At 67.1% G+C, this 25,713-nt stretch overlaps 3 protein-coding genes across 11 annotated transcripts in view; 2 read left to right on the top strand and 1 right to left on the bottom strand.

The window, feature by feature from the left end:
* The first annotated feature begins 117 nt into the window (after positions 1 to 117).
* On the top strand, positions 118 to 4,105 carry LOC310898222 (retinol dehydrogenase 12-like). 2 transcript variants are annotated; one of them, XM_083832832.1, is made up of 6 exons: positions 118 to 1,511; positions 2,382 to 2,621; positions 2,698 to 2,787; positions 2,856 to 3,044; positions 3,408 to 3,514; positions 3,622 to 4,105. In XM_083832832.1, exons 1-6 carry the CDS (start codon positions 1,148 to 1,150, stop codon positions 3,814 to 3,816), a joined length of 1,185 nt encoding a protein of 394 aa, XP_083688958.1. In that variant the 5' UTR covers positions 118 to 1,147; the 3' UTR covers positions 3,817 to 4,105. The 2 variants fall into 2 exon arrangements, with proteins under 2 accessions (XP_083688958.1, XP_083688959.1); XM_083832833.1 differs by lacking the exon at positions 2,698 to 2,787.
* On the bottom strand, positions 4,025 to 7,217 carry LOC310898224 (uncharacterized protein). The gene is made up of 4 exons (XM_083832834.1): positions 7,137 to 7,217; positions 6,003 to 6,160; positions 5,726 to 5,892; positions 4,025 to 5,383 (listed from the first exon to the last, which is right to left on the bottom strand). Exons 2-4 carry the CDS (start codon positions 6,151 to 6,153, stop codon positions 4,097 to 4,099), a joined length of 1,605 nt encoding a protein of 534 aa, XP_083688960.1. The 5' UTR covers positions 6,154 to 6,160; positions 7,137 to 7,217; the 3' UTR covers positions 4,025 to 4,096.
* Positions 7,218 to 7,373: 156 nt separating this feature from the next.
* DCTN1 (dynactin subunit 1) overlaps positions 7,374 to 25,713 on the top strand; it is a 68,937-nt gene continuing 50,597 nt past the window's right edge. For 5 of the 8 annotated variants that reach the window (XM_083832798.1, XM_083832796.1, XM_083832795.1 and 2 more), the window contains exons 1-2: positions 15,215 to 15,473; positions 25,464 to 25,712. In XM_083832798.1, the coding sequence (XP_083688924.1) occupies positions 15,441 to 15,473; positions 25,464 to 25,712 (282 nt within the window). In that variant the 5' untranslated portion in view covers positions 15,215 to 15,440. Of the gene's footprint in view, positions 7,527 to 10,676; positions 10,822 to 15,214; positions 15,474 to 25,463; position 25,713 lie in introns of those variants that run through there. The other 3 variants (XM_083832800.1, XM_083832799.1, XM_083832797.1) reach the window with 1 other exon arrangement.

The following is a 25,713-nucleotide window of genomic DNA, read 5'->3' as shown; positions in this document are numbered from 1 at the left end:
GGCTGCTTTTTAGCTCAGCTGGGGGACCGAGCCACCACGGGGCTGGCTCTGACAGCTCTCCGGCTGCACGAGTGCCCCAGTTTCGCTAAAAAGAACCATTTCTGGGCTGTGGCCGTCTGCCGATGCTCAGGGGTGGCTCAGCTGGGGCCGGGGATCAGCACCGGGGAAATGCCCGGTGTTGGCAGGGAGCAGCGGCAGAGCGGGGCCGGTGATGCTCATCCAGCGCCGGATGCTTCGCGTTGCCTGTGCCCGGGGGAGCTGGATGCATTCCCCGGGGAGTACCGCCGGTGCTGCTGCCGATGGAACGGCCAGGAGGGGCCGGCCGGGAGCGTGCCCGGGGGAAGAGCCGTGCCCGTCCCCAAACTGCCCCCGGGGGAGCCCCCCCAGCAGGGTCCCGGCACACCCTGGCTGGTGGCTGAGCGTGTCCCCGCCTGGTGGGACGGGGACCTCGGGGCTGTCCGGACCCAGCCAGCCCTCGTGCCACTGCTGGCCCCGGGGCTCACGGAGGGGCTCCCAGCCATGTGGGCGAGCAGCCCCGGGAGCCACGCGGGCCGCAGCGTGCCCAGCCTGGCCTCCTGCCCCCTTGTTAGCATCCACGAAGGCACATAATCCACAAAGCGATTATATGAAGGTGCTTTTATTAGGCGCCGGAAGTCCAAATCTAACTTCACCTGATTTGTTCACTCAGTTCTCTTTTATCTCCTAAAATATGCATTAAGTTTCACAACACGTCTGTGCATATTCATTTCCTAGCTCCGCCTAGCCCCGCTTCGTATGCTAATTATCAGTCCTTCTGCGCTTGCGTATCACTCTCTGGTGGTCGTCCGGGTGGTCGTCGGGCTGAAGTAAGATGTCTTCATCAGAGTTGAACTTTTTAACTTTTCCTTCTCACGCATGCTCTCTGAGCCCTCGGTCTCAGTCCAAACCACAAGGGTGGTTTGATCCAGTTCCCGGGCTCTGAGGGGCCCCAGTTATCTAGGTGTCTTGCAAATTGGGCATTCTTTTAGTCCCCGTTACTCCTCATCAGGAACCGGTGCATTCTCCCATGCTATCTTTGCACATATATTTTGTATCTTCCAAGCGCAGCCCCGGCACAGTACATCACAAATGTAACACATACGAAGCAATAATCATTGCATAAATGTAGATGTTATCTTCTATTACCAACACCCTCTGCCGCTTCCTGGAGCAAGCCGCAGGTTCCTGCTGGCTGTCCTGGCTCGGGGGGCAGGGGGGGACCACGGCGTGCCAGGGCTGCGGGGCTGGACGAAGGTCCTCAGCTGGACTCTGTCCCCCATGCGGAGCTCGGTGCCCCGGACGCACCCTTTCCCTGAGCCAGCCGCTGTCCCCCGCCATGGAGCTGCCGAGCGCCTGCAGCCACCCGGGCTGGTCCGTGCTGGCGCTGGGCCTGGGGCTGCTGCTCTGGGCCAGGAGGAGACGAGGCTGGGACCCGCGCAGGTGCCCCACCGACCTGACGGGCAAGACGGTTATTGTCACCGGAGCCAACAGTGGTGAGACGGCGCTGGTGGCATGGGGGGGCCACGGTGCTGCAGAAGCTGGGGCGCGGGGACGCAGGACGTCAGGATGCCATGTGGGGGGCCGGGGAGATGCAGGACAGGGGCGCGGGGCTGTGGGACCCCGCGTGGCCATGGAGCTTGGCTGCCGGGGGCCCCCCTCTCCAGCTGCCGGACTTGCTCCGGTGGCACAAATGGCCCCAGGAGAGGCTGGCAGCTGGTCCCCAGGGTGTGCACGTTGTGCCCCCGGTGCCTCCGCGCCCTGCACCGCGCTCACTGCCGGCCGCGTGCCTGGGGACCTGGTGCCCACCGGCATCCTCTGCACGGGAGCTGCTCTGCCTCGCCAGGCTCTGGGCGGCCCCTGCGCCTGGACTCTGTCCCCGCTGGGTTAATGACTGACAGCCAAGGCCAGCACGGTGCCGCCTGTCCCAGCGGGCCGCCAGCCGCCCCCCGCACTGCCTCGCCCCTAGGCTGCTCCCGCCCGGCCCCCTCTGCACGGCACAGGGCTGCCACAGGGCCACGTGTGGGCTCAGTGACCACGTCTGTGCTGCGTGCTCCAGGCGAGCCCCGAGCGAGCCGCGGCGATCTGCCACCCTTGGCTCCTTCCCGCACCGTCCTGCCCCATCCCCATCCCGCTCAGCCCCCCGGCCCTGCACTGCCTGTGGCCCAGGGCTGCCGGCCCCATTTCGGCCCCGCGCTGATGCCCCCTGCTCCAGGGCTGTGGTGCCCGCGGTTCAGCACCGGGCTCCTGGCAGCACCTGAGCCGCCTGGCACGGGCCCTGGAGGCGGCGGGCACGGACCCTCGGGGCTCCCCTCGCCACAGGGCCCAGGCGGGGACCAGCCCGGCGCCCGCTCCGTGTCCTGCAGGGATCGGCAAGTGCGTGGCCCTGGACCTGGCCCGCAGGAACGCCCGCACCATCCTGGCGTGCCGGAGCCGGGAGCGGGGCCAGGCGGCGGTGGAGGAGATCCGTGCGGCCACGGGCAACCCCGCGGTGCTGCTGCGCCTGCTGGACACCAGCTCGCTGGCCTCTGTGCGCGCCTTTGCCCAGGCCGTCCTGCGGGAGGAGAAGCGGCTGGACGTGCTGGTGAACAACGCCGGCCTCACCGGTACGCGCCGGGGCCCCGCTCCCCGTCCTGCCCTGGGGGGCGACGCCTGCCCCATGGCTCCCCGCGCCTCCCGCAGGGCTGCCCCTCACCATCACGCCGGAGGGGCTGGAGCAGACCTTCGCCACCAACTACCTGGGCCCGTTCCTGCTCACCAACCTGCTGCTGGGTGAGCGCGGGGGCTGCCGGGGCTGGGGGTGGCTGGGGGCCGCCCCGCTCACCCCCGGCTCCGTGCAGACCTGCTGAAGGCGTCGGCACCCGCCCGCATCGTCAACGTCTCGTCCTTCCGGCACGGCGTGGGCACCGCCGACGTCCGCTACCTCACCGGGCAGGCGCAGCCCGGCGGCTACGACCCCATCTACAACAGCACCAAGCTGATGAACGTCCTGTTCACGGCCGAGCTGGCGCAGCGCCTGGAGGGCACAGGTGGGTGCCGTGCCCGGCTGTGCCGCGCCATTCTGCTTGGCCTCAGGCTCCCGGGGGTGGCTGCGCCTCAGGGCCGCCCGCCCGTCCCCCCCACACCGCGCTGCTGTGCCGCGCCCCAGGAGCCGCACAGGGGGCTGAGGGGGCTCAGCCCTCTAGAAACACCCCGGGACCCCCGCATCCCCCGTGGGTGGGAGAGCTGGGCTCAGGGACGGGGCCCTTCCTTCTGCCCCAGGAGGGTGCGGGGGCCCAGCCCCTCTTTCCCAGGGCCATCCCGCCACCTCTGCCCGCGCTCGGGTCCCTGCTTGGGCACGGTGGCAGCTGCCCGGTACCGGCGGAGCAGGTGCTGATGGTGCCGCCGGGCAGGGGTGACCGCCAACAGCGTGAACCCCGGTGTGGTGAGCACCAGAATCATGCGGCACTTCAGCTGGGCGATGCGCACCCTCTTCCTCCTCCTCCGCCCCTTCATCAAGGTGAGCGCAGGCACCGGGGGGCTGAGCGGGAGCTGCCCCGCAGCTCAGGGGCGCTGGGCTGGACAGGGGCAGCAGGGCCCCCTCCTCACCCGTCCCTCCCCCGGCAGTCGGCAGAGCAGGGCGCCGTCAGCACCATTTACTGTGCTGTCTCAGAGGAGGTCTCGGGCATCACAGGCAAGTACTTTGGCAGCGACTGCGGGCTTGCGCTGCCCTCCGCAGCTGCCCGCGACACCGGCCTGGCTCGCAAGCTCTGGGAGGAGTCGGAGCGGCTGACGGGGCTGCCGGCGGGCCCCCAGCACTGAGCCGGTGCTGCTGGGGGGGCCCTGGGCTGCCGAGCCGCCTGGCACCCCCCGAGCTGCAGCCAGCACCAGGGTGCGGGACGCTTCCCCAGCTCCAGCGGTGGCACCACCGCAATGCGCGGCTGAGCTCCCCCAGCCCCTTCCCCAGGGGGGCACAGGGAGCGCAGCTGCGCTGGGACGGGGCAGAGGTGTCGTCAGTGGCCACGGGCAGTCGCAGCACTCGCAGTGCAACTCCTTTATTAAAGACCTCTGTACAGCCAGACCCGCTCTCCGGGCTGGGCGCCTACTCCCAGATGATGTCCAGGTCCAGTCGCTGCTTGCGCACCGCCTGCAGGAAGCCGTCGTAGTCCCGGCGGTAGATGTCGCGGCAGCGGGACAGGTCCAGGCGGCACAGGCGGCCGTCGGAGGCCAGCAGCAGCTGCACAGTCTGGCTGGACACCTGGCTCTCGACCAGCGAGAGCTCCCGCAGCTCCAGCAGGGGCGGCCCCGGGGCCGCCAGCACCGTTTCAAACACCGAGTCCAGCGAGAAGGGGATGCCGAGCAGGGAGAGGCTCTGCAGGCGCGGCGAGCGGCACAGCAGCGAGGCCAGCGTGGCACGCAGCACCAGCCCGTGCGGGACTGGCAACGGGCTGGCGGTGCTGGCCAGGGACAGGGAGAAGCGCTGGAGCCGGGGGAAGGCGTGGGGTAGCAGGCCGGTGTCCCAGCGGGGGGGCTCGTCGGGGGGCTCCTCGTCGGGGCGGGCGCCCGGTGGGGCCTGCAGCTCGGTGCTGAAGGCCCGCAGGTTGGGGCAGCTGCAGAGCAGGGCGCCCAGGGAGAGCTCGTCCTCGTAGCAGAAGCCGTGCAGCGCGAGGCTCTGCAGCTGCGGGCCCAGGCTGTGCGCCAGCGGCAGCACCTCGCCCAGCGCCCGGCCCCGCGGCCCCGCGCAGGACAGGCTGAGCCGCACCAGGCGGCCCCAGCGCAGCGCGTCCCAGCCGGCCGCCGCGCCGTCCCCCAGCCACACGCTGACCTCCTCGGCCTCGGGGCAGGTGGCGCAGGCGGTGCCGAGGACGGGCTCCTCCACCTCCTCCAGCTGCCGCAGCGGCAGGGTGAGCCGCGAGCCGTTCCGCCGCTGCGCCAGCAGCTCCTGCAGCGAGGGGAAGCCGTCGGCGTCCCCGCCGCCGCCCAGCTGCTGCGCGTGGAGGAGGCAGAGCGCGTCCGGCACGGCGCTGTGCGCCAGGACCTCCAGGCGCGGCAGGGCCAGCAGCAGGAAGGCCAGCGCCGCCACCATGCCGCCGTCCCCCGCCGGCTCGAGGCCGCGGGCCAGGAGGACACGGAGCGCGGGGCAGCAGAGGGCCCGCTCCAGCGGGTCGTAGGCCAGGTGCCGCAGGGCGCGCGGCGACACCTTCTTGCAGCGGGACACGTCCAGCTCCCGCAGGCGCCGGCAGCAGGAGCCCACGGCCGAGAGCACCTGGACGTTGGCCTGCGTCTCCGCCAGCCCCAGGCGGCTCAGCAGCGGCAGCTCCTCCACCAGGTCCACCAGCACGTCCGCCGACAGCCGGCTGCAGCCGTGCAGGTCCAGGGCGCTCAGGCTCTGCCGCCGACAGACGGAGCCTCCTCAGCAGGGCACGGGGCTCAGGAGGGACCCCACACCCTGCTGCCGGACAGCCCTGCGCCCTACTACCGGGCAGCCCCCCTGGCTGGCTCACGGGGGCTGCAGCACCCAGCCCGTGCCCCCAGCAAGGCGGGTAGTCTCGCACCCAGCCTCAGACAGGGCAGCGTCAGCCCCACGGCATCGGCTGCGGGAGATGTGGGGCACGGAGCCAGGGCCCGGAGGGAGGGACCCAGAGCCCCCCGCTCCCTCCCTGAGCCCCCGCACCCAGACCCCTGTGCTGAGCCCCATGGAGGGCGATCACCCCCCGCCCTGCCCGCTCACCTTGCAGCGCACGGTGACGAGCTGGCCGATGGCGTTGCTGACGAGGCTGGGGCAGGAGCGCAGGCTCAGCTCCTGGAGGTGTGGCACCAGCAGCAGGTGGAGCGCGGCTCGCGTCAGGCGCCGGCTCTCGCCCAGCAGCCGGATGAGGTCCTGCACCAGGCTGCCGGCTGCGGGGGGCGTCGGGGGGGTCAGGGAGCGGGGCCCCGGCACCGCTCGCCCTTCCTCCTCCTCGCCCCCCACTCGCCCTCCCTCCTCCTCGCCCCCCGCCGCGGCTCACCCAGGTCGTTGAAGGGGCCCATGATGTAGCGGAACTGGTACTCGTCCAGGTAGTTCTCGCTGTAGTCCTTCACCCACACGCTCTGCATGTGCTGCGCCAGGCTCTGCAGGCAGAGGCTGCCCAGCGCCGGCACCGGCTTCCTCCTGGGCATCTGGCTGCTGGGGGGGAGCTGGTGGTCAGGCGCTGCCCCCGGGCTGCCCGCCCCCAGCGGGCACCAGGGCTTCCTGGGCCCGAGCTTATTTTGGGCGGGTTTTAGCTGTTTCTGCACGGTTGTTTAAGGAAACTGCTGCCCAGGAGCGTGCTGTCGCACCGGCCTGGCTGCGCGGCTGCTGCCTGCTGGGCTCGGCGAGCCGCGCTGCGCGGGCACCGCTGGCGCCTGGGGCTCGGTGCGGTGGCACGGTTTAACCGGGAATAAACCGCACCAGGACCAGGAGCCGCCAGCAGCGCAGCCGCGGGCAGCCTGCGCGAGAGGTGACAGCGGCGAGGGACGCGCGGAGACCCCGAGCGGCAGCCAAGGGGTGCCCAGGGCTCACGGCCGCGCGCTCTCCCGGCAGGCGGGCCGGGCACCGGGGGCGAGCAGCACGGCAGGGGGCAGGGGGCGGGAAGCTGCGGTGGGAGCGTTACCGGCGGCGCCACCGGGGGCTGGCACCCAGCGGGCCCGGTGCCGTGCCGCACAGCCGCGGGCGGGCAGCGGGGGGGTGCTGACAGCGCCCACGGCGGCCGGGCTGGCGGCGCGCTGCGGGTCCGGTACGGCGCGGGGGGACCCCCGGAGAGCCGGGAGCCGGGCGGGGCGGGGCGGGGGGGGCCGGCGGGGGCCGCCTGCGGGTCACCGGGCAGCGGGGCGGGGGGGGGGGCCGGGCCGTGCTGCCGCCGGACACAGCCCGGCACCGGGCACCGGCCGCCCCCTGGGGCAGAGCGGACACCGGGCCCCTTCCGCGGGGGGGGCGGCGCGGTCCCGGCCCCGGTCCCGGGACCCGACCTCGGCGGAGCCGCGCGGGGCCCAGGGCCTGGGGGGGCCCCAGGGGAGCGGCCCCGCTGGTGCCACCGGGGCCGGGCCGGGCCGCGGGGGGGCTCAGCCCGGGGCCGGGGGGGGCGGGGGACCGGCCTGGGCCGCCCCCACCCCACGGCACTTACCGGCGCCGCTCCCCGTCCCGTCCCGTCCCGTCCCGTCCCGCTTCCTGCTCCCGCCCGGCCCCGCCCCCCACCCCACGGCCGCGCCCTGCCCCGCCCGGCCCGGCCGGACCCGGTGTGCCCCCCCCGCCCCCGCCACGGAGCGCCCCGGCGCCCGGCCGGCTTCACCCCGCGCACTGCGCCTGCGCGCGGCCTCAGGTCCCTTCCGCCCTTCGCTCCCCGCCGGGCTGTCCCGCGCCGCGCCTGACGGCCCGCTACGCTGCCGGCCGCGGGGCCCTGCGGAGCGGCGTGGCGGCGGGCAGCCCCGGGGGGGCCTGGCGGGGGCCTGGCGGCAGGGCGGTGCCGTCGACTGCCGAGGGCGGGCGCGGGGCGCGGCGGTGGCGGCGACGGCAGGTACCGGGCGGGGGGAGGGGCGGCACCGGGACCCCCGGGCGGGCGGGGGTGGGGGAGGAGCCCCGGGGAGGAGCCCCCCAGCCCCCCCCAGCCCCTCCGCGCGGGGTCCGGGCTGCGCCGAGCGCTCCGCCGGCGGCAGGGGGCGGCGGGGCCGGGCCGGGCCGGGCCGGGCCGGAGGCGCTGCGGCCGTTACCGGCACCCCCCGGGCACCCCCCTCACAGCCGCGGTACCGCGGGGGCGCCCCGTGAGCCGCGTCCCTACGGCCCCGGCCCCGGCCCCGGCCCCCCGGGCCTGCCGGGAGCCCTCCACCGGGCCGGGGCCCTCGGGGCCTTCCCCGGGTCGCCCCCGCAGCCCAGGCCGGTCCCGCCGGGCGCCGCGCGGGTCTCGCTGTGCGGCCTCGGCCGGTCCCGTCCCTTCTCCGCTCAGCTCCCGGGCGGGGCAGGGGCCGCGCGCTGCTGCCCGGCGCCCCGGGGGCTCCGTGCCGGGTTAAAGGCGAGGCACCGCGACCCTCCTGGGAGCCGAGCGGGGCGGCAGCGAGCCGGCGGCCGGTTCTTCGCCGTTGCCACTCGGAATGGCCGGGGGGCTGCGGGAGCGGCGGTGCCGGGAGCAGAGGCTGTCCTTGTGACGGCCGTGCCGTACCGACGCCTGCTGAAGCCCCAGGTCCCAAGCAGGGCTCGCAGAAGCTGAACCGCGGGGGTGTTTGCTCCTGTTCCTGAGGAGCTCGCAGGGTTCTGTTTGCTTGTTTAAAAACTTTCTGACAATCACAGAACGGCAAGGACAAAACTTGGCAGTGAACGCGCAGGGGTTGCTGTAGCTGGCCAGGATTTTCCTGTCGGCGTAACGAGGAGCGTTGTGCTGGGTCTTTGGCCGGGTGACTCCGGGTGGCGAGCGGACCCAGGGCCAGGGCGACGCCGCCCCGTGCCCGGGAGGCGGGGTGCTGCCCTCGGTACGGGGGGGCAGCTGCAGTTACGTGCCGCCGGGAGAAACGGGCTCCCCTTGGTCAGGAATTCCATAATTTGGCAAAGGAGAGAAGTTTGTTAAGGGTAATTGCATCTGACAGGGAAGCGAAGGCGGCCGTGTGGGCGCTGAAACGCGGCGGCTGCTTTCCCAGCACTTTGGTCGAAGTGTCCCGGAGGGAGCGGGAGCGACAAACGGCTGCGGCGGCTCCCAGCGCTGCGGCGGCGAGGCAGAGCGGGCGCGTCCCCGTCAGCTTTGGGGCGAGCAAAACCCGTGGCAGCTGCGGGAAGGAGCTGGGCTGTGAAATACCGAGCTGCGAAATAACCAGCGGGCGGCCGGCACTGACCTGCCCCTGCGAGCAGGGCGACGCGGCGGGGCTGCGGCATCCTGCGCTGCGGTGCTCGCTCCCCCGCGAGGCGCGGCGGCTGCGGTGCTGGCGGCCCGGCGTCGGCGGAGGAGCAAACGGCGGAACGCGGGCCGTGAGGGACGCGGAGCGCCGTCGGCTTCCAGCTCCCGGCGCGGCGCTGCCCGGCTTTGTTGCGGCGCTGCGCGGCTGCCGCTCGGCCGGGAAATGCTGCAGTTGTGCAGGGCGCAGGCTCGCAGCGCTCAGCGCCCGCGGGGTCCTAGTGCCGGGGGCTGGCGCTGGCTGCCACCGGGCTGGGCTGCCCCGGGGCCCCACGGCACGGCACGGTGCTGTGCCTGGCGGCAGCTGCCTCCCCTTCTCCGGGGCTCTGCACGCAGGCAGGGCTGTGTTTTGCCCCAGCGGTGCCGTGCCGCTCACCCGCTTCTGTCAGCTGGCGTAGGGACGGGCGAGGGGCCCCCAGAACCGTGCCCGGCTCGCTCCAACGCTTTCGCTGAGCGGAGTTCAGCGCCCGTGGCGGTGTCGCAGGGGCTGTGCCCAGCGAGGGCAGACCGGCTGTGGCAGCTCTCCGCCGCGCTCCTGCCTGTCCCGCGAGCCTCTCTGCTGCTGTGGGGCGCTCGCAGTTACGGTGACGCTTTTTGGCATCTGATGCTGTTGGCACGTGATGCAGGCTCAGGTGCTTTGTTCTGGGAGGCCAGCACCCGTACGGGAGGGTGTGTGGGGCCGGCCGGCGGGCACGTCGCTGCGGTCTGCAGTGGCTCAGGACCTCCCTGCGCTGTGGGTGCGCAGGGACGGGGCGAGAGATGTCCCCAAAGGCCGCGGTCTGAATTAGGGTGAGGGCTGCAGGCCCCTGGAAAGCACAAAGGGTTCACAGGGCAGCGCGATGGCTGTTCTCGGTGCTGGATGTTATCCCACGTGAGGACCCCGGTGAGGTGCTTACCGGCCCCGCAGACTCTCTGTGATGGGGCTCGCACCGGAGGCTGCTGGGGGCGGGAGGTACGGCTGTACTGCCGTTGGCAGTGCTGGGGCAGGAGCTGGCGCTGGGATCTGCTCTGGCTGTTGTGCCAGTTTGGGACAGAAATCTGCCTCCCCTGTGCTGCTGTGCCGCTGGGCAGCGGTGGGCTCATGGCTGAGAGCGGGGCTCAGAGCGGGCAGAGCGAGATCTCTGCGTGCCCGGGGCTAGAGCAGAAGGGACCCCAGGCGGCCTCTGGTCACCCGAGGGCCGTGCGTAGCTGAGAGTTCGTTAGGGAGTCCTGAACCCAGCAGGGCTGGCCTGGATTTGTACTGCCGCGGTGAAGGTAGACGCCTGACGTGCCATCTCTAGGATTTCTTTTCTCAGCAGGATTGCTGGCAGACTCAGGCACTTACGAGTCAGAAAGCAGTGCTGAAGCAGCTTTGTGTGTGTGTGTATATAAATATGAGCACAGTAAGGTAACATCTTGCTCTTCCTAAATAAAAAGCAAGGAGTTTTCGGAAGGCCTGTGGGCTTCCTGCTCGGTTTGCCTGGAGCAGCTAGGCTCTTGGTGCTGCAGCTGCTCTGGGCTGGTTCTTGTCCCGACGTCAGCACGCGGGCTACTGGCCTGGCCTCCCTGTGTGCTCCTTGGCCGCCGGGTGGTGGCCGTCCTCTGACGGGCGCCGTTACACGCAGCGGGGGCAGCTGCCGGATGGCTCCCGGGGCTCGGGGAGGCCTGGGTGGGGGTGTCCCGCAGCGGGGCCCTTGGGTGGGGGTGTCCCGCAGTGGGGCCCGGCCCCCAGGGGACGGGGAGGGGCAGCCCCAGCCGATCCCTGAGGAGCGACGTGCGGGGTTTGTGACATTTTCCACTCTTTTGCAGGCGAAGGAAGATTGCCGCGAGCTCGGGCGAGGAGGACCCCGATGTGCGAATTATGCCCCATGCTGGTCTAGTTCAGCCTCCCGCGCCGATAAACGCCTCCTGAGTGGGATCCGCAAGCCAGCACCCGGTCAGCTCTCACTTTGAGGTGCGTGTTACCACCCCGAAACGGGGCCGCGGCCCCGCGCCCTGCCCTGGTGCCCGGGCTGCTGGCGCCTGCCTGGCCCGGGTGCTCTGGGGCGCCCCGCTCCCTGCTGCCGGCCCCCTGAGAGGTGGGAAGGGGGCGTGCGGGCTGCCTGCTGCTGGCTGGCGGCGCTGGCAAAGGAACGAGCGCCGGGCGTCTGCCGGGGTGAGGGCTGGGCGCGAGGCCCCTCCGGCGCGGCTGGGAGCAGGTGGTGCAGGCGAGGGTGCCCCCCAAAATCGGGGGGCTGCGAGCCCCAGCCCCGACGGCGGGGCAGCCGTGCCGCTCGGGTGTCATTGCCTGCTCCTTGGGCATCGCGTGTCGTTTGGAAGCGCGGCCTCTTTTAGGCCGACACGTCTGTGGTTTGTTGAGCCAAGCTCGTGGAAGGAATTCACGCACGGGGTCACTCCAGAGCTGTAACGCGAGTCAGAAACTCGGGCGTGCCTTTGTGGGGCCGGGCTGCGGCACTCCTGATAGCTGCGGCAGTCCCCGGAAGCACCGGGGGGTTGTTTGTTTCAGTTATTTTGTTTGATCGAAACACAGTTTGTTCGAAAATGACTGTCTGAGTTTGGGGTGGGAGGGGAAAGAGTTGTTCACTGCGACACGGCGCAGGCCCTGGGCTGCAGCCTGCTGGTCCCGCAGCGGCCGGCGGGCAGCCGCGTCTCGCAGGTATTTTTCTTCTTTGCATCCGTGGCTTAAGGCTGCCTCAAAGCGCTTTAATTACAGAAAACTTCACGTTTCCACGCGACGCAGTTTTAGTTAACGAATAAAAGTGCTGTCAAACATCGGCTTCTTGTCTTTTGATCAGGGTTCAGGTTTCACCTGAAGTTCACGTGGGGAGTGGGGAGTGGAGCGGGGGCTGCGTGGCGCAGCTCGCTGCGGTGCCCGGGGAGCGGGGTGTCCCTGGAGGCGCAGCCGTCCCTCCCGCTCTGCCGGGCACCGGGCGCGATGCTCGGCGCACGGTTATCCACAAACCCGTTTTCAAGGGCCCGTGCTCTTCTGTTTGTGCTTTAAGCACAGACGCGGGAGATGTGAAGACAGAGCCGGCGTCCCGCGGCCTGGCTGCGCTCTGCCGTCAGCGACGTGGCCGCGCTGCCCCTTGGCCTCCGGCTTCGGGCGGTGGTCGGTTACGGCGGGGCTGGACGCCGCCGCCCCTCGGTGTCCCTTTCAGCAGCAGAGTGCTCCGTGCGCTGCAGGTGCCGTGCTCTCGTTCTCGACCTCTTTCAGTGGCCGTGTGGGTGCTTTTTTCTGTGGGGAGCTTCCCAGGGGCCCCGGGGGAGCGTTGCTGGGCAGCCGCGGCCGCTTCCCGGCGTTCGGCCGCCTCGTGGTCCTGTTGAAAACGGAGGCGGGCTCCAGCCGCAGCGCTGGGGTCGTGGGGGGGAGTGTGCCTCGGGTGCCGTGAGCCCGCCCGTGCTAGGGCAGGTAGCTCCAGTGTTTGCTAATGTTTCAGTCTCACAGAATCGCAGCGTGGTTTGGGCTGGAAGGGACCTTAACGATCATCCAATTCCAACCCCCTGCCGCGGGCAGGGACGCCTCCCGCTGGAAGGTGTGATTTAGCCGCAAGTGACCTGAAACCGAGGCTTCTTCCCTTTTTTTGTCAGTTATTCTGCAGCTTTTGGATGCGCTGGGGAAGCTTAAAATTCCCTTTTGTCTTACTGTCCTTGTAGGCTTGTTTTACACATCAAATGTTGTCAGGTTTCGCATACGTGCTCTTAGCTTTCCCACGCAACTCTAACTTGCCCCGAAGCTGACGTTAACGATTCAGTGCCCACGCTTACTGGAAGCTGCTCGCACCTCGGGTGTCGGGGAGGAGACTTCGGGACGGGGAGGAGGGGGGCATGAGCCGTGCAGCGTTTGTCGCGTTCTCCTGAAATGGCAGACGTACCCTGCTGGCCGCAGCCGGCCGTGGGAGAGGAAAGCCTTCCCCGTACCTGCGCCTTCTGCCTGTTCCAGCGTGCGTCCTGCTGCTGGCGGGGCTCTGCAGGCAGAGCAGGGGCTGCGCGGTCGGAGGGGGAGCGGAGCGCCCCGCTGTTCCCGGGCTGCGCTTCCTGAGGTCCCCCTGAGATTCTGCAGTTGCTCCCCGGTTCTCATCCCCGTCCTCGGCCCGACCTCGCTGCTGTCATCCGGCCCCTCCCAGCGCACCCGGCACCCAGCGCCGGCCGCGTGTGGGGTTAGCGCCCTGCGGGTGTTTGTGCCCAGTGGCCCCGGTGCCGGCCGTGCCCTCCCCGTTCCGCACCGCAGCCGGCTGCCGCTTCGGCTCTGCGCCAGCCTCGGAGGCCCGGAGGTCGCAGGAGGAAAGAAAACACCAGGGCGCTCAGAATCCACACCTCCCGAGCCTGTCCCGTGCCTCGTCACAGGAACCTTTTTTCCTCCTTACAGTGAGTTTGTGGACGCCCGAAGCCGTGCTGCTGCCCTGCCCCGCGGCACGCCTGCCGGCGGAGCGCCGGGGGAGCCGCCCGGGGCCGCTGCTGCCGCGGGGCGAGGTCTGGACGACCTGGGCCGAGGAAGGGAACCCAACAGCGGGGCGGCGCCGCTCCCTCCCGCACAGCCTCCCAGGTGCTGGCAGCGAGCTGCGGGAGCCTTCCCGCGGCGCAGGTGGCGCTCCCCTCTCCGGTTAAAAGCGCTTGGCTGGAACTGGTGGTTCCGCCTCTGGTTAAAAGCACTTGATGGCGTTTCTGTGAGGGAATAAAACCCGTGCAGTGTTTATCAGAGGGGGGCGGAGCGGGCAGCCCGAACGCGGACAAAATCCTTGCAGAAGAACGAGGGAAGGCTGAGGGGGGGCTGCTTTCGGCCAGGGGGTTTCTTTGACCCATGACTCTGGGATTCTCCTGCAGTGTGAACGAAGATCCCCGGGGCTGCCAGCACCCACCCAGCGGGGCCCCACGCCGCCCGGTGTCACTTACCGATTGCGGTGTGCGGGGTTTTGCGATCTCGCCCCAAAATGTTGGCTTGGTATTGAGCAGCTGGAGAGAGAGACGTGACCGGGACAAGGCGGCTGTACGGGAGCAGGCAGCGCGTCGGAGCGCTCCTGGATGTTGCTTTGCAGCTTCCCTCTCCCGGTAATCAGTGGGGACTGGGCCGTCCCAGACGGGGGGTGTTTGTGGGGTCCTCGGGGACCCGACGGCCCCAACAACCCAACGCCGTTCGTGAGGCACGTGTCGGGCGGGTGCCCCTTGCTGCCCCAGCCCGCGGGCTGGCTGAGCTGATGCTGGTGTTGGTTTTTCATGCTGTTGTTGTGTTTGACCAACTTTGGTTGTGTTTCGCTTGGATCTTGTTCAGATAATGCAGGTTTTGCATCTGCTCTCCTTGATCTGTCCTGGAACTGACAGAGCGGAGGGGAACGGGAGGGCAGTCTTGCTTTTTTGTAACCTTCCCAATAATTTTTGGGCTGGATTTCTGTACGTCCTTTAAAACGGCCCGGAGAGGAGGAAAAATGACGGAGTGAGACGCTCACGTTCTTGCAGAAGGCGTGAGGAAGCGGTCGACAGCTTTTAGCTCCCCTTTCGTGCCAGCCTCCCGCAGGAGCAGGGGGTAGGCTCGCTGGACGCCACGTGCCTGCCCGACGGGTGGCGCGGCGTCGGAGGAGAAGTACGGTGGGCGCTGGCAGCCCGCCCGTGGAGCTCGGTGGGCGCTGCGGCAGCCCCTGGCCCCGGCACGCTGCCCTCGCCGGGCTGAGCCCGTCCCGTGGCTGACGCAGGCCCGGTGTCCGTGTCGCCCCGGGGCGTCGCTCGCCCGGCGGGGCCACGCGGGAGCCGAGGGACCCCGGGTGCGGACGCCGGGCCGGCTCCTTAAGCCGGGCTCTGCAGAGCCCTGGTCCCCGGCCTGCGCAGGCGGGAGCAGCGGGCTCCCTGGCGCCCGCTTGGGAAGCTGCGGGTGCCGCCGGGCGGTTCCTCTACGGGCGCCGGGCTGCTGGAACCGCCGCACGCGCTGCTGGGAGCCGCCTGGGGGGCACCCTGCGGGCCCCCCCCTCCGCCCCGCCGGGGCAGCAATTAACGCTGCTTCGGAAGGGGGGCCGATGATTTTAATTAGGCGTCTATCCGGATCGGACAGCAAGTATTGATCCGGGACGGATTAACCCTTCGGCTGCCACAGCCCCGCTGGGCGCTGGCTGGGACGTGGCTCGGGGCCGGCGCGCCCGCCGCAGCCTTGCTGCGTCCCCGGGGCCGGCAGCAGAGGGCCGGGGGGGGTGCCCGGGTCTCGGGCAGCAGCAGGAGCCCGGGGGGCGCGGGGCAGCGCCCGGTGCCCGCCGGGGCCTTCCTGCAGCACCCTCCTGCGGTGCCCGCCGCAGCCGGGCAGCGTTAGGACCCAGCGCGCTGGCGGCGCGGTGACAAGCCTGGAGCGCAGTAGCGCAGAGTAGTCTCCGTCAGCTGGGCTGGATTCCTGCATGGCCCCGATCCGAGCATCCTCCGCCCGAAAAGGGCCCTCTCCCCTCTCCCTGTGACCCAGCAGCGCGTCGCCGGGGGGGCGCAGGGACGATGAGATCAGCTGAAACGTGAAAAGCCTCCGCTGAGTCGCTGCGAGCCATGAACTGAGAGCATTATTGGAAATAATAAAGCCTTGAAATAAAGAGAAAAGCCGGCGGCAGCATGGCCCAGAGCAAGAGACACACGTACAGTCGGGTAAGTTGGGGGGGAGGGAAACTTATTTACCAACTCCTGGCTGTGCCGTGAGACATTGTTCTGCACCGTAACGCTATCTGTTGCAGTGAAACTGCGTCTGTTTTTGTGCTGAAATTGAGATTGTGTTTCCCGTGCTTTCTTATTTCCTGAATGCGATGCCTTCATCCCCACCAGTATCTGTTCAGATATGCGGTGGGTGGATAAATTTGTCTGAATTATGGTGGTGGCCGCGTCCTTCTGATTTAAATTAGGCTTTCTGTGCCGGTAATTGTCGCGGATAATGCAGCGAGGTGTCAGCTGAGCCTCTGGTGATGACAGAATCTTTCTAGGGCTTTTCAGCACAAAGATTCTGGGTTGTTTTCCTTTCTCCACCGTGGGCTTTTTCTTCCCGTCTGCTTATTTTCCAGGTTGCGCGGCGAGATAGCGACCCTCCGAGTGTCTGAAACCATTTCCAGGTTTTCCCGTGCTGCAGTTAACCCTGGGCTGTGCGGTGGGCAGCGCAACTGAAGCCGGGCACCGGCCTCGCGGCGAGGCCTTGCTTCCGAGTTCCCCTTTGTCGCTCTGCGCCTCCTCGGCAGCGCGATGACGCCGCGTCCCGGTCGCTCGCCGCTCCGGGGACCAGCAGCGCGGTGTCGGCGGCCGCCAGCTCGGCGGAGCGCCGCGGCTCCTGGCTGGCCGCGGGCTCCCTGTCCGCAGGGCCGGGCCGGGCACCGCGAGGCCGGGGCTGCGGGGAGGGGGCGTCCGGGTGGGCCCTGGCCCGGGGGGGGCTCGTGTGGACACGGCCTCTGCCGAGGGGCTGTTTGTGTGGCCGGCCGGAGGCGGCGGTGGCAGCAAGGGCCGCTGCAGGCAGCGGCTCCATGCGGAGGGCCGGAGGATGCCGGGCGCAGCGCAGGGCCGGAGAGCTGCTTCGCCCGCCCTGCGGAGGGGCTGAGAGCCTTACCGGCGATGGTGGGCTGGGAGAGCGATGTCCTCGGCTTGCCACCTCCAACCGCTCGGCCCCGGGAGTCTGCATTTGCTCAGCGTCCCCGTTGTGGTGCGGGGAGCGGGGCGAAGAGGTGGAATTTCAGGCGGAGTGCCGGCAGTACTGTGCTGTGGCTGCGCTGCCTCTCAGCCGGGTCGGACGGCCGCTGGCTGCGGGCGGCGTCCGCGGGGCTTTCTCGAGTTGCGTTGTGAAATGGGTTCTGCAGGACCGAAGCCGAGCCTGCCCTGCTGGGCGGGCTGGGTGATGGCTGTCCCGCCGGCACTCGGCGGGCTGCGTGAGGGTTTCGGCGAGGCCCTTTCACACACGCCCGGTGCCGTTGTGTTCGTGATGCCTGAGCCCTTTGCCTCTGCCCTCTGGCTTCCAAGCCTCGGGCAGGCGAGGTCCGGCAGGACTGCGGTGGGCGTGCAGCAGGGCTCTGTCCCCGCGGGGCCCCGCGGTGCATCTGCGGGGCATCCAGCAGCCACCTGCTTGTCACCGCCGAGGCTCTGCCTCTGTGCCGCCGACCCTACAGCAGTCCCCCCGCCGAGCCGGGGCGGCACAGCAGCACCCAACGTCGTGCGCCTGGCCGTGGCTGGGCTCAGCAGGCGCTGCGGTTACCGGCAGGTCCTCCTGCCTTCTGGCTGTGCTGGGGCACCTCTTGGGTTTGAGGCTGGAAGCGTTTGAACCTGTGGTTGCGAATCTCATCGTGGGAGCTTTCGGAGGCAGTTGCCGTGTTCCTGGTTTGCCTGAAACTTTTGATCTGCGCTCTGAATGACGGTTTGAGGTTCAACTAGTTGTGTCTGCTCGGAGGGAGGCGTCCCCACGTGCCTGGCTTCTGGAAGGAACGCCGTAGGTGTTCCTTGGGCTGTCCCCTGCGATGCAGCGAAGCGCTGAAGCCGTCATGTTCAGGTGAAGCACAGCAGTGACCCAAATCGCATTCGAATCACAAGTTAAGTCACTTGAAATTACAGACATTTTTCAGTGGCTAATCATCAGCATCGTTAAACAACGGAGGGAATTGTGTGTGGGGAGTCGGGGTGGTGGCGGCAGCTTGGCGGGCGGCTGGGGGAAGGACGCCCTGCGGCTGCGCCCCCAGTGCCCCATTTCCCCCCAGCCTGTGCCTGCGGGTCCCCGCTTGGCCGCCGGTTTCTGTTTTAATTTAATTTATTGGCTCATTCGCCCTTTTGGCCACCGCTGCATGGGAGTGATGGGCGTGCGCTGTCCTGAACTGCCCGTGCTGGTGCCTAAACAGCCTTCCTGAGGGCCCCAGGGAGCCTGTCAGGGCGCGAGCCGCTTCTCTCTGCCCTCGTGTGGGTCTGCTGGAACTCCCCGTAGCCCGGAGGTCCCCCGCAGCCTTGCTCACCCACCGGCAGCACAGCGCTCCGAGTGCCCAAAGCTCGGGTGTCCGGAGTGCTGGGGGGGCGGCTGGAGGAGCTCGCATGGGGGCACCGAGCACCTGGGGCTGATGTTGAGGTGCTCGCGCTGCTGCCAGAGCCTCAGCGCCGGCCCGGAGAGCTCTGCCCGTGTGCTTCAGGAGGAGATCAGAGGGGAACCTCTATTGAAGAACCCAAGGAAGCTCTGGGCTGGGTCACCGGCAGCCCTTTTGGGCAGCGTGACGCCCAGGTGACCGTCCCCAAGCTTCGTGGTGTTCCTCACCCCCCTGCTCACCCCGTGGATGGTGGGGGGCACGTCTGCCGCCGGGAGGCATGGGGCAGACCCCCACGGGCTCCCCAGCCAGGCTCTGCCCTTCCCCGTCAGGCTTTGAGCGAGCGGCTGTCCCTCTGGGAAGGTCGATGGGGCAAGGCAGTACGTGCAGCCCGCACAGCTTCTCCCCTTTTTAGATCTGAAGTTGCGGTAATGGCGCTGGTTCTAATCCCTCTGGGAACTCCGGGCTCAGGTCTGGCCGGGCGGGCGGCCCCTGGCTCGTCGGGGCAGCCAGCTTGGTGCTCGCTCCGGTGTGGCGCACAGACAGCAGCACGGGGCGCGGGACGGAGTGAAGTGCCGGAGCAGAGAGCCCTGCAGCACCGTGTTGTCCTGGGGCGAGCAGAGCGGCGGTCCCGGCCTGTGCCCCACCCGGCTCTCCGCGGCTCCAGCTGGGTTGCTTCCTCCCGTTCTGGTCGGAGCAACGTTGTCGCGCGTTACCCGAGCTGTGCGCTCTCCAGGATTTTGGGGAGATGCCTGGGCCGTTTACCGCGGCCTGCTCAGCTTGAGGCCGTGGTGACGGGCGTGCACCGTCATCCTCACATTGGAGCGCCGCGCTTTGTCCCCCTGGCTTATTTGGAGTTTGTTGTGAAGAAAAGTTAGCGAGCAGTCCTAAGGGCTGGAATGTGTTAGGGGGCTTATTCTGTGCTCTCCCATCTTTCCTGAACGTTAAGATTTGGAAAGCACTTGCGTAAAAATTACTGCTGATTACCAAACAGACGCAGAGAAATGGACCACAACATTGGGCAGGCAGCAGCGTCAGGCTTACCTGCGCAGCAGCAGCACGGCCCTGAAGCGCCCTGCGCTCTCTGTATTTCGGTGCTACACTGGGGAGCAGAGGCTGAGGTTGGCAGTGGACGTGGCAGCACTCACGCGCATCGAAGGCACCATCTGAGCAGGGAGCACACGGCGTGGGAGCCCCTTTGGAGCGGGGGCAGCGCGGCGCCCCTGGGCCCGAGTCTCGGCACGCGGCGGGGCGAGTGAAGCTCCTCGCGCGCCGGGGGCATCCCGCGGATTGCGTCCTCTGGGGCGAGGGTCTGGGGTCTTCCCCTGCACATCGCTGTAGCCGCGCCGTGCCCTGGAGGCTCGGCCTTTTCCTTCAGCCCTGCTCGAGCGGGTGTCCCGGTGCTGAGCGCCCTGGGGGCGGCCTTTGCTGTCCGGTGGCTGTGCGGCGCTGGGGCTCCCCTTCTGCGCGGCTCCCGGGAATAGCTTCGCGGTCATTTGGGCTGGAAAAGGCGTCTGAGGTGGGCAGGTCCGACCGTGACCCTCACACTGCCAAGTCTCCCCTGAGCCACGTCCCCACGCACCACCTCTACGCGTCCTCTGATTGCCGCCAGGGAGGCGCTGGGGCGGCCCTCGGGGCGGCCTTCCTGCCCCGCACGGAGACCAGCGGGTGGAGGAGCGCAGCGCGCGCAGGCGTTGGAGGAGCGGGGCTTTCTCCCGGCCGCCTCGAGTGCGCCCTTCTGCCGCCACCAGAGCTCCCTCAGCTCAGACCCTCCGGAAGGCTCGGTGGCGCGGCCACGCAGCCACAAAAAGCTCCTTCGTCGTGGCATCGATCTGGCGGTGCGAGGATTCACGAGCGCGGCTCCTACACCCCGGTTCAGCCCCACGCGAGCTGGGGACGATGGTACAAGATGCATGGGGCGCTCGGTCGCTGCGGCCTCCGGAGCTCCATCCGAGGCAGAGCCTGCTGCCAGGCAGTGACTTGTAGCCTCCCTGTGCCAGTCCTTGGCCTGTACTCGTACCGATACAACTGTAAAAAGGTTCCTCAGGGGTTCCGTGCATTGGGAAGTCCTGCTCTGAAAGAACCCGCAGCTTAGGGATCTTCCTCTTTAGTCGGTCCTGTTGTTGCCCTTCTGTTCGGGATGGGTTTTGTCTCGCTAGAAGTCACCTTCTGGAGCCCCACAGATCGCAGCGGAGGAGCCCCTGGGCCTTCGAGGCACGGTTTGTGCCTTGTGTGAGCCGGGGGGGGCAGCGGGGCTGGGCAGCGCCAGGCTCGGGCCTCGGCACAGCCGGGGAGCTGAAAGGATGCTCTGCGGAGTTCCCGACCTGCTCGGCAGGGGAGGGCGCAGCACAGGGACACGGGGAAACTAGCGAGCTTCCGACCTGCTTCTTAAAAAGAAAGCTGAGTTGACAGATTTACGAAATTATTATAATTTTAAATTTGAGACTGAATACACGCGTACCTACTTCTGCTAGGCTGAATCGCATTAACGTCTCTCTTTCAGCATCAGTGAGATCACAGACGTGAGGAAGACGTTAACGGCTCGTGTCGTTCCTGGAGGTGACGCATACCCGCGTGCCACTAACGCTGCTGCGTTAATTATAACGTCTAATGACTCGAGTGAAGGACAAGCCGTGAGGCTGACCTGTGTCCACGCAGGTGGCGGGGAGTCGGGGGGTACATGAAGCCAGAAGCCCTTTAGGTGCCGCTGCTGCTGACGGGGTGCTGTCCCCGCGGGGCGGAGGCTGCCGGCGTGCAGGAGGCCGGCGCTGGGGTCCTGCGCCCTCGGGGCCGTGGCCTCCTGTGCCGGGGACGTGCCACCGAGCGCAGGCGGCCGCTCTCCTGCTTTCACCTGGCGGCGCTTTGCAGGGGCCCCGGGGCCCTGGCTGGGGCATGGGGAGCTGCGGGAGGAGTCGGTACGTGGAGGAGCCGGGGAGGCGGCTGCTGGCCTGGCTGTCGGCTGTGCCCGACCTGGCGGTACGGCCCTAGAGTGCTGCTTCAGCCTCTGCTCGTTGGAGCCGTGTGGCGGAGCGGGGCAGGTTTCGGCGCTCTCCTTCTGAAGAGTGTGAGCGCTGGGGAGGGGAGCGGATGCCCAAGGCTGATCTTCCTCGGTTTTATGGACCGGCCGCCTTGGGTGAGGTTCTGTTGCTGCAGGACAGAAACGCGGTGATGTGCTGGTGGCCAGAGCAGGGGACGGGACGGGACGGGTGTCATCGAGTGCACCCCCGGGGCCAGGCACCTGCAGGGATTCGCTGGAAGGTGTACGTGAGCCTTTGTTGGGCACCCCGCGGCTCAAAGCCTGCTCGTGCTCAGGGCTTGGAGGCTTAGCCCCGACCCGCTGCGATGAGCGGCCCTGCGGGGGGTGCCGCGGGCTGGCCGCTGGCACGGCGCGGTGCGGTGCAGCTCCCCGCGCGGGGCGGGCCGGGGTGCGCATCCGTCCTCCCGGCTGTCCTTGGGGGCCTCCAAGGGGAACTCGGCTCCTGCGCGCTGCCAGTTGTGTTGTGCCAGTTCTGAAGTAACCTTCAGGTGCTTTGCCTGTGCGGCTGCGTGCGGTGAGGGAGTACGGAGCCCTGCCTGCCTTACTGAGGAAAATGCTAGAACTCGCTTAGAACGACCCTGCACAAGGGAACGCCGCCTGAGGGGGCAGGTTTTTTGGTTTTTTTTTCAGACTACTCAAGAGATTTACAATAGATTCACATAATCTTGCGTTTTGCTCTGGTGACATGAATTACTGTGGCCTGCCTGTTTATGCGGCTACAGAGAGCAGCCCTGTGCTCCATTTCTGTTCGGAGTCAGGAAAATGGCACGTCCTGGAGGCTTTTGCCTGCATTTTGATTTTTCCAGTTGCTTGACAGCAAAGCGGGGGCTTTCCGGTGCCAGGGCGGCCGTGGTATAACGAGCTTGCCAGGCGCTGATCTGCCTCAGTGGTTTATTTGTTTTTTTCCCATTGTTCCCTTTCGGCAAAGCCTGCCGTTAGCATCTTTCTGCTGCAGTAACTGGGTATAGCTGCAGCCTCAGGACGGTTTGGTGCAGGGAAGAGGTTTTATCTTGCACAGCCACTTGCTCCTTGTTGGCACCGAAAGGCGTCACAGCGGCAGAAAATCCGCGCTGAGCACACTGAGCCACAAGATGTGGTGGGACCTCGGAAGGGGCTGACGAGGTGATCCTCTCGTCCGGCCGCGCTGCTGAGCCCTAGGGGTGGTCTCTAGAGAGGCATTGGCAGAGAACAAAGATATGCTGCTGCCTTTTTTTTTTTTCCCCATATGCATCTTTGCTGCATAGTTTGTAAGACAGGCCCTGAAGATCTTTTGGATCAAAAAAGGAAAAAAAGTCTTGTTCCCTGCAAAGTCCCAGATTTTCTTCCCTGGGGAGTTCGCGCGGGGCCGAGGAGGAGCAGCGGCAGCGGCACGGCTGCGCCCAGCCCCGCCGGTGCTCCCTGAGCTGCCCCTGCGCCAGCGTGCCCGGGCCAGGCCGCTCCGGGGGGCGGGCGGGGGGCTGCTGTGGTGTGGAGCCGCGCCGCGTCCGCCTGCTTCAAGGTCGAGGCTCTTGGTCGCTGCGAGGCGTGCTTTTTGCTCTGGTCGCGCCCTGGGGAGGAGGTGATGAAGACCGAGCCCTGCCTCGGCCCTGGTGCCGGCGCCATGCAGAAGTGCCCCCCAGATGCCCCCCAGATGCCCGCCTTCAGCCCCCGAGACCAGGCGTGGTGTTGCTGCGGCAGAGGAGGCGTGATGGCCTCCTGCGGCCTGTCTGGCTGCTGCCTCCCTGCAGGCTGACGCTGTAGAAAAAACAAAAATCAAACATTTTGGAAGCTAATTCGGTGAAAGCCTGGCGGGGTTGTTTCTGTGGGCTCCGTGGTGCTCAGCTCGTCCCTCGCGGTGCGGCTGAGCGTGCTGCCACTCTGCACCTCCTGCTCTGCCTCCCCGAGGCCTTTCTGGGCTTCTCCCCCCCAGCTCCTGCCCCCGGCCCCCCGCGTGGTCCTGTGTCCTGCCCCTGCCGCCCCTCCTGCAAGGGCTTCGGCGTGGGTCCTGCCTGGCAGCCTGCGCCCTGCCCGGCCCCGGGGACCCGCGGCACCGCGGTGCTGCCTGGGGGCCTCCCCTCGGCCGCCCGCGGTCCCTGGCGCAGGCTGGGCCGGACCTGGGGAGCGTCGTCAGTAACTAACAGCAGCCCGAACGCTGCGGGTCGCAGAGGCTCTGCGGGGCTGGACCTGAGTTTCTGCGCGGAGAAGGAGCGACTTTTTGCCCTATGAGTTCACGTAAGGCTACGTGCGTTCTGCTAGCTAGTCAGGCTATGGATCAAATCGAGAGGCGATGGCACGGTGACGTTACAGGTGCGATATCGTCGGTTTATGGTCTCGCTTCCCCATTTTCTCCACACGTATTCTGTTTCAAAAGCTTCCCTAGCCAACGCGCTGATGTGCAGACCTCCCACGACCAGCTGGCAGCAGCGGCGCAGGAGTCACTGCCCCAGCCTGGTGGCTGAGCCGTGCCGAGATGTGCTGTGCCGAGCTGTGCCGTGCTGTGCCGAGCTGTGCTGTGCCGAGCTGTGCCAAGCCGTGGGCAGCTCCGAGCCCCCGCATGTAGCGCTGTCTGGACCCCTGGATTGGACCCACAGGTGTCGGGAGGGTGGACAGCAGGACGGCGGTGGTGCGTACGTCGCTGAGCAGGAAGCTTTCCGCTTAAATGGCGAACCTTGCTTGTCCACCTCTAGGCCCGCTGTTTTCCCTGAGCTGTGCTCTCACGTTTTGTAGCTAGTGGGACGCAGCTTTTACAGCTCCAAGTATTGTGCAGAACGTTGTTGCTGGTCCTGACAATGAAACGATGCAATGTTTTGGCAGACATTTATCTGAATGTGTAGCGTGAGTTTTTAGATTTGAGGTCTTGTTTGTTGTTTTTGCTAAAACTGATGAGCGATTTTCTTTGTATAAAAGAGATTTTGTGCTTTTGATTTCTGCCAATTGCATTTGGACGGAAAGTGGAATTGGGTTGTGTGGAAGCTGCTGTCCCAGCTCGCAGCCACAGCACGCCCTGAGCACCGTGGGGACATTCTGCGTTCAGAGCCAACGTGTTCGGTACGCGAGGGGCGGCAGCAATTTGGTGGTTGGTCTGCTGACGGTGGTGATCTGGGTTGCTGCACGTGCCAGGTAGCAGCTTCAGAACTCTGTCGGTTCTTTGTTCTGGCGGACGTCTGCCTGCCAGTGCCGTGCCGGGAGTGCTGCTTGGGGCCTGACGTCTGCGCACCCCTCGGGTTGCGCGGCCCTTGCTCAGCTGTTTCCTGCCCATGGCTCGGAGGAGTGGCAGAAGCCTTCTGCTCCCTCCTCTGCCGCTTCGCGTCTCTCAGTGCACTCGTCGGAATAGAGAGGATGTTCTTTCACTTGAGCCAAGCCCAGCAGTAATCAAAACAAAATATCTTCTGCACAATAAACAGAGCTGCAGAGAAAGGGGGTGATGTAAATGCCAAGGTTTGCTTCGTTCTGGGGACTGGCGTAAGGACAGCACGACGCAGTCACACCGAGCCGTGCGACTGAGCAAACAGCCAGCTGTCCCCCTTCCTTCCCTTAAATCATATGTAGAAGTAGGAGCCTTTGAAGGGCTAAATTTGAGGAGGGACAATTAGTAGAGCACTGATTTTCAAACCGTTAAAGTATACGGTTAATTTAACTCTGTGGCAATGTAATGTGAGTTTCCTCTATTTATGCAGTCGCATTTTAGAGGAGGCAGCCCTGGGCGGTGGCGGGAGAAGATCCCAATGCCTGTCTTGCCTGCCCCCCCTTACAAACTTCACTGAGGGCGCAGAATTGAGATAAGGCTGAGGGTCCCAGGCGCCGTAATCGAGTTCCTCACCCTCCTCCTTAGCGATGCTCTAATGGAGTTGGTCGACGTGCTTGGTTTCGCCTGACCAGAGAGGCACCTACTGGGGCAGCAAGCCTGATTTCTGGGGGTGCAGAGTGACGTACGCGTGGCCAAGTGTTTCAGATGGCAATGCCTCAAGCCGAACGGGTTTCCTGGTGGCATTTTCTGCCCGGCAGCGCTGTGACCTGGCGGTCCTGCAGGGAGCGGGACCCGGAGCAGCGCTGGGAGGCTGCAGGGCGCGTGGTCGAGGCGTAGGAAACGATGCTGTCGGAGCTCCTCCACCACGGGGGTTTCTGTTCCCGACTGTGTAGTGCAAGAGGCTGGAGGGCCCTAGGCAGCTGCCGACGTAGTGAAAGCAGAATGCAGTCAGGACCACTGAGGCAAGTGAGACTTGCACCAAAATCAGCCCCTTAGATCAGCTCTTTCCAGAGCTGCTCCGCGATCCTCTAAAACCTGCACAAACTGGGTCTGAGTGCAGCGGGTCTGCTGCAAGCTGACGAGCTGCAGTCGGTGGTTTTGCTGCTGTTTGTGATGCCCGTGGGCAGCAAAAATGGAAGGGGGAGGGCGTCTCGCTCGCTCCTGAGAAGGGCCAGCGCGATGCGAGTGGGGACCGACCCTCGGTTTTGGGCAGGGTGCTGGGAGGGCACCGCGCGCTGGGAACCCCGCCGTGCAGGGAACAGGGCACCGGCGTCCAGGCTGCTCTTCCGTCTGGTTGCACCGACTGGATGTAACGTGCTGTTCTTGTCCTCTCTCTGCAGGCGTCCAGCACCGGCCCCAGGATGAGCACGGAAGCCAGCAGCAAGCCCCTGAAGGTGGGCTCCAGAGTAGAAGTCATCGGGAAGGGGCACCGTGGTACTGTGGCTTACGTTGGTGCCACCCTGTTTGCCACGGGGAAGTGGGTCGGTGTCATCTTGGATGAAGCCAAGGGCAAGAACGATGGGACCGTGCAGGGCAGGAAATACTTCACCTGTGAAGAAAACCATGGCATCTTCGTGCGGCAGTCGCAGG

The sequence above is a fragment of the Anser anser genome (genome assembly GCF_964211835.1).
Source record: "Anser anser genome assembly, chromosome: 4".
Taxonomy (NCBI): domain Eukaryota; kingdom Metazoa; phylum Chordata; class Aves; order Anseriformes; family Anatidae; genus Anser; species Anser anser.
Note: the sequence above shows the minus strand (reverse complement) of the source record. Positions and strands in the feature narration are given on the sequence as shown.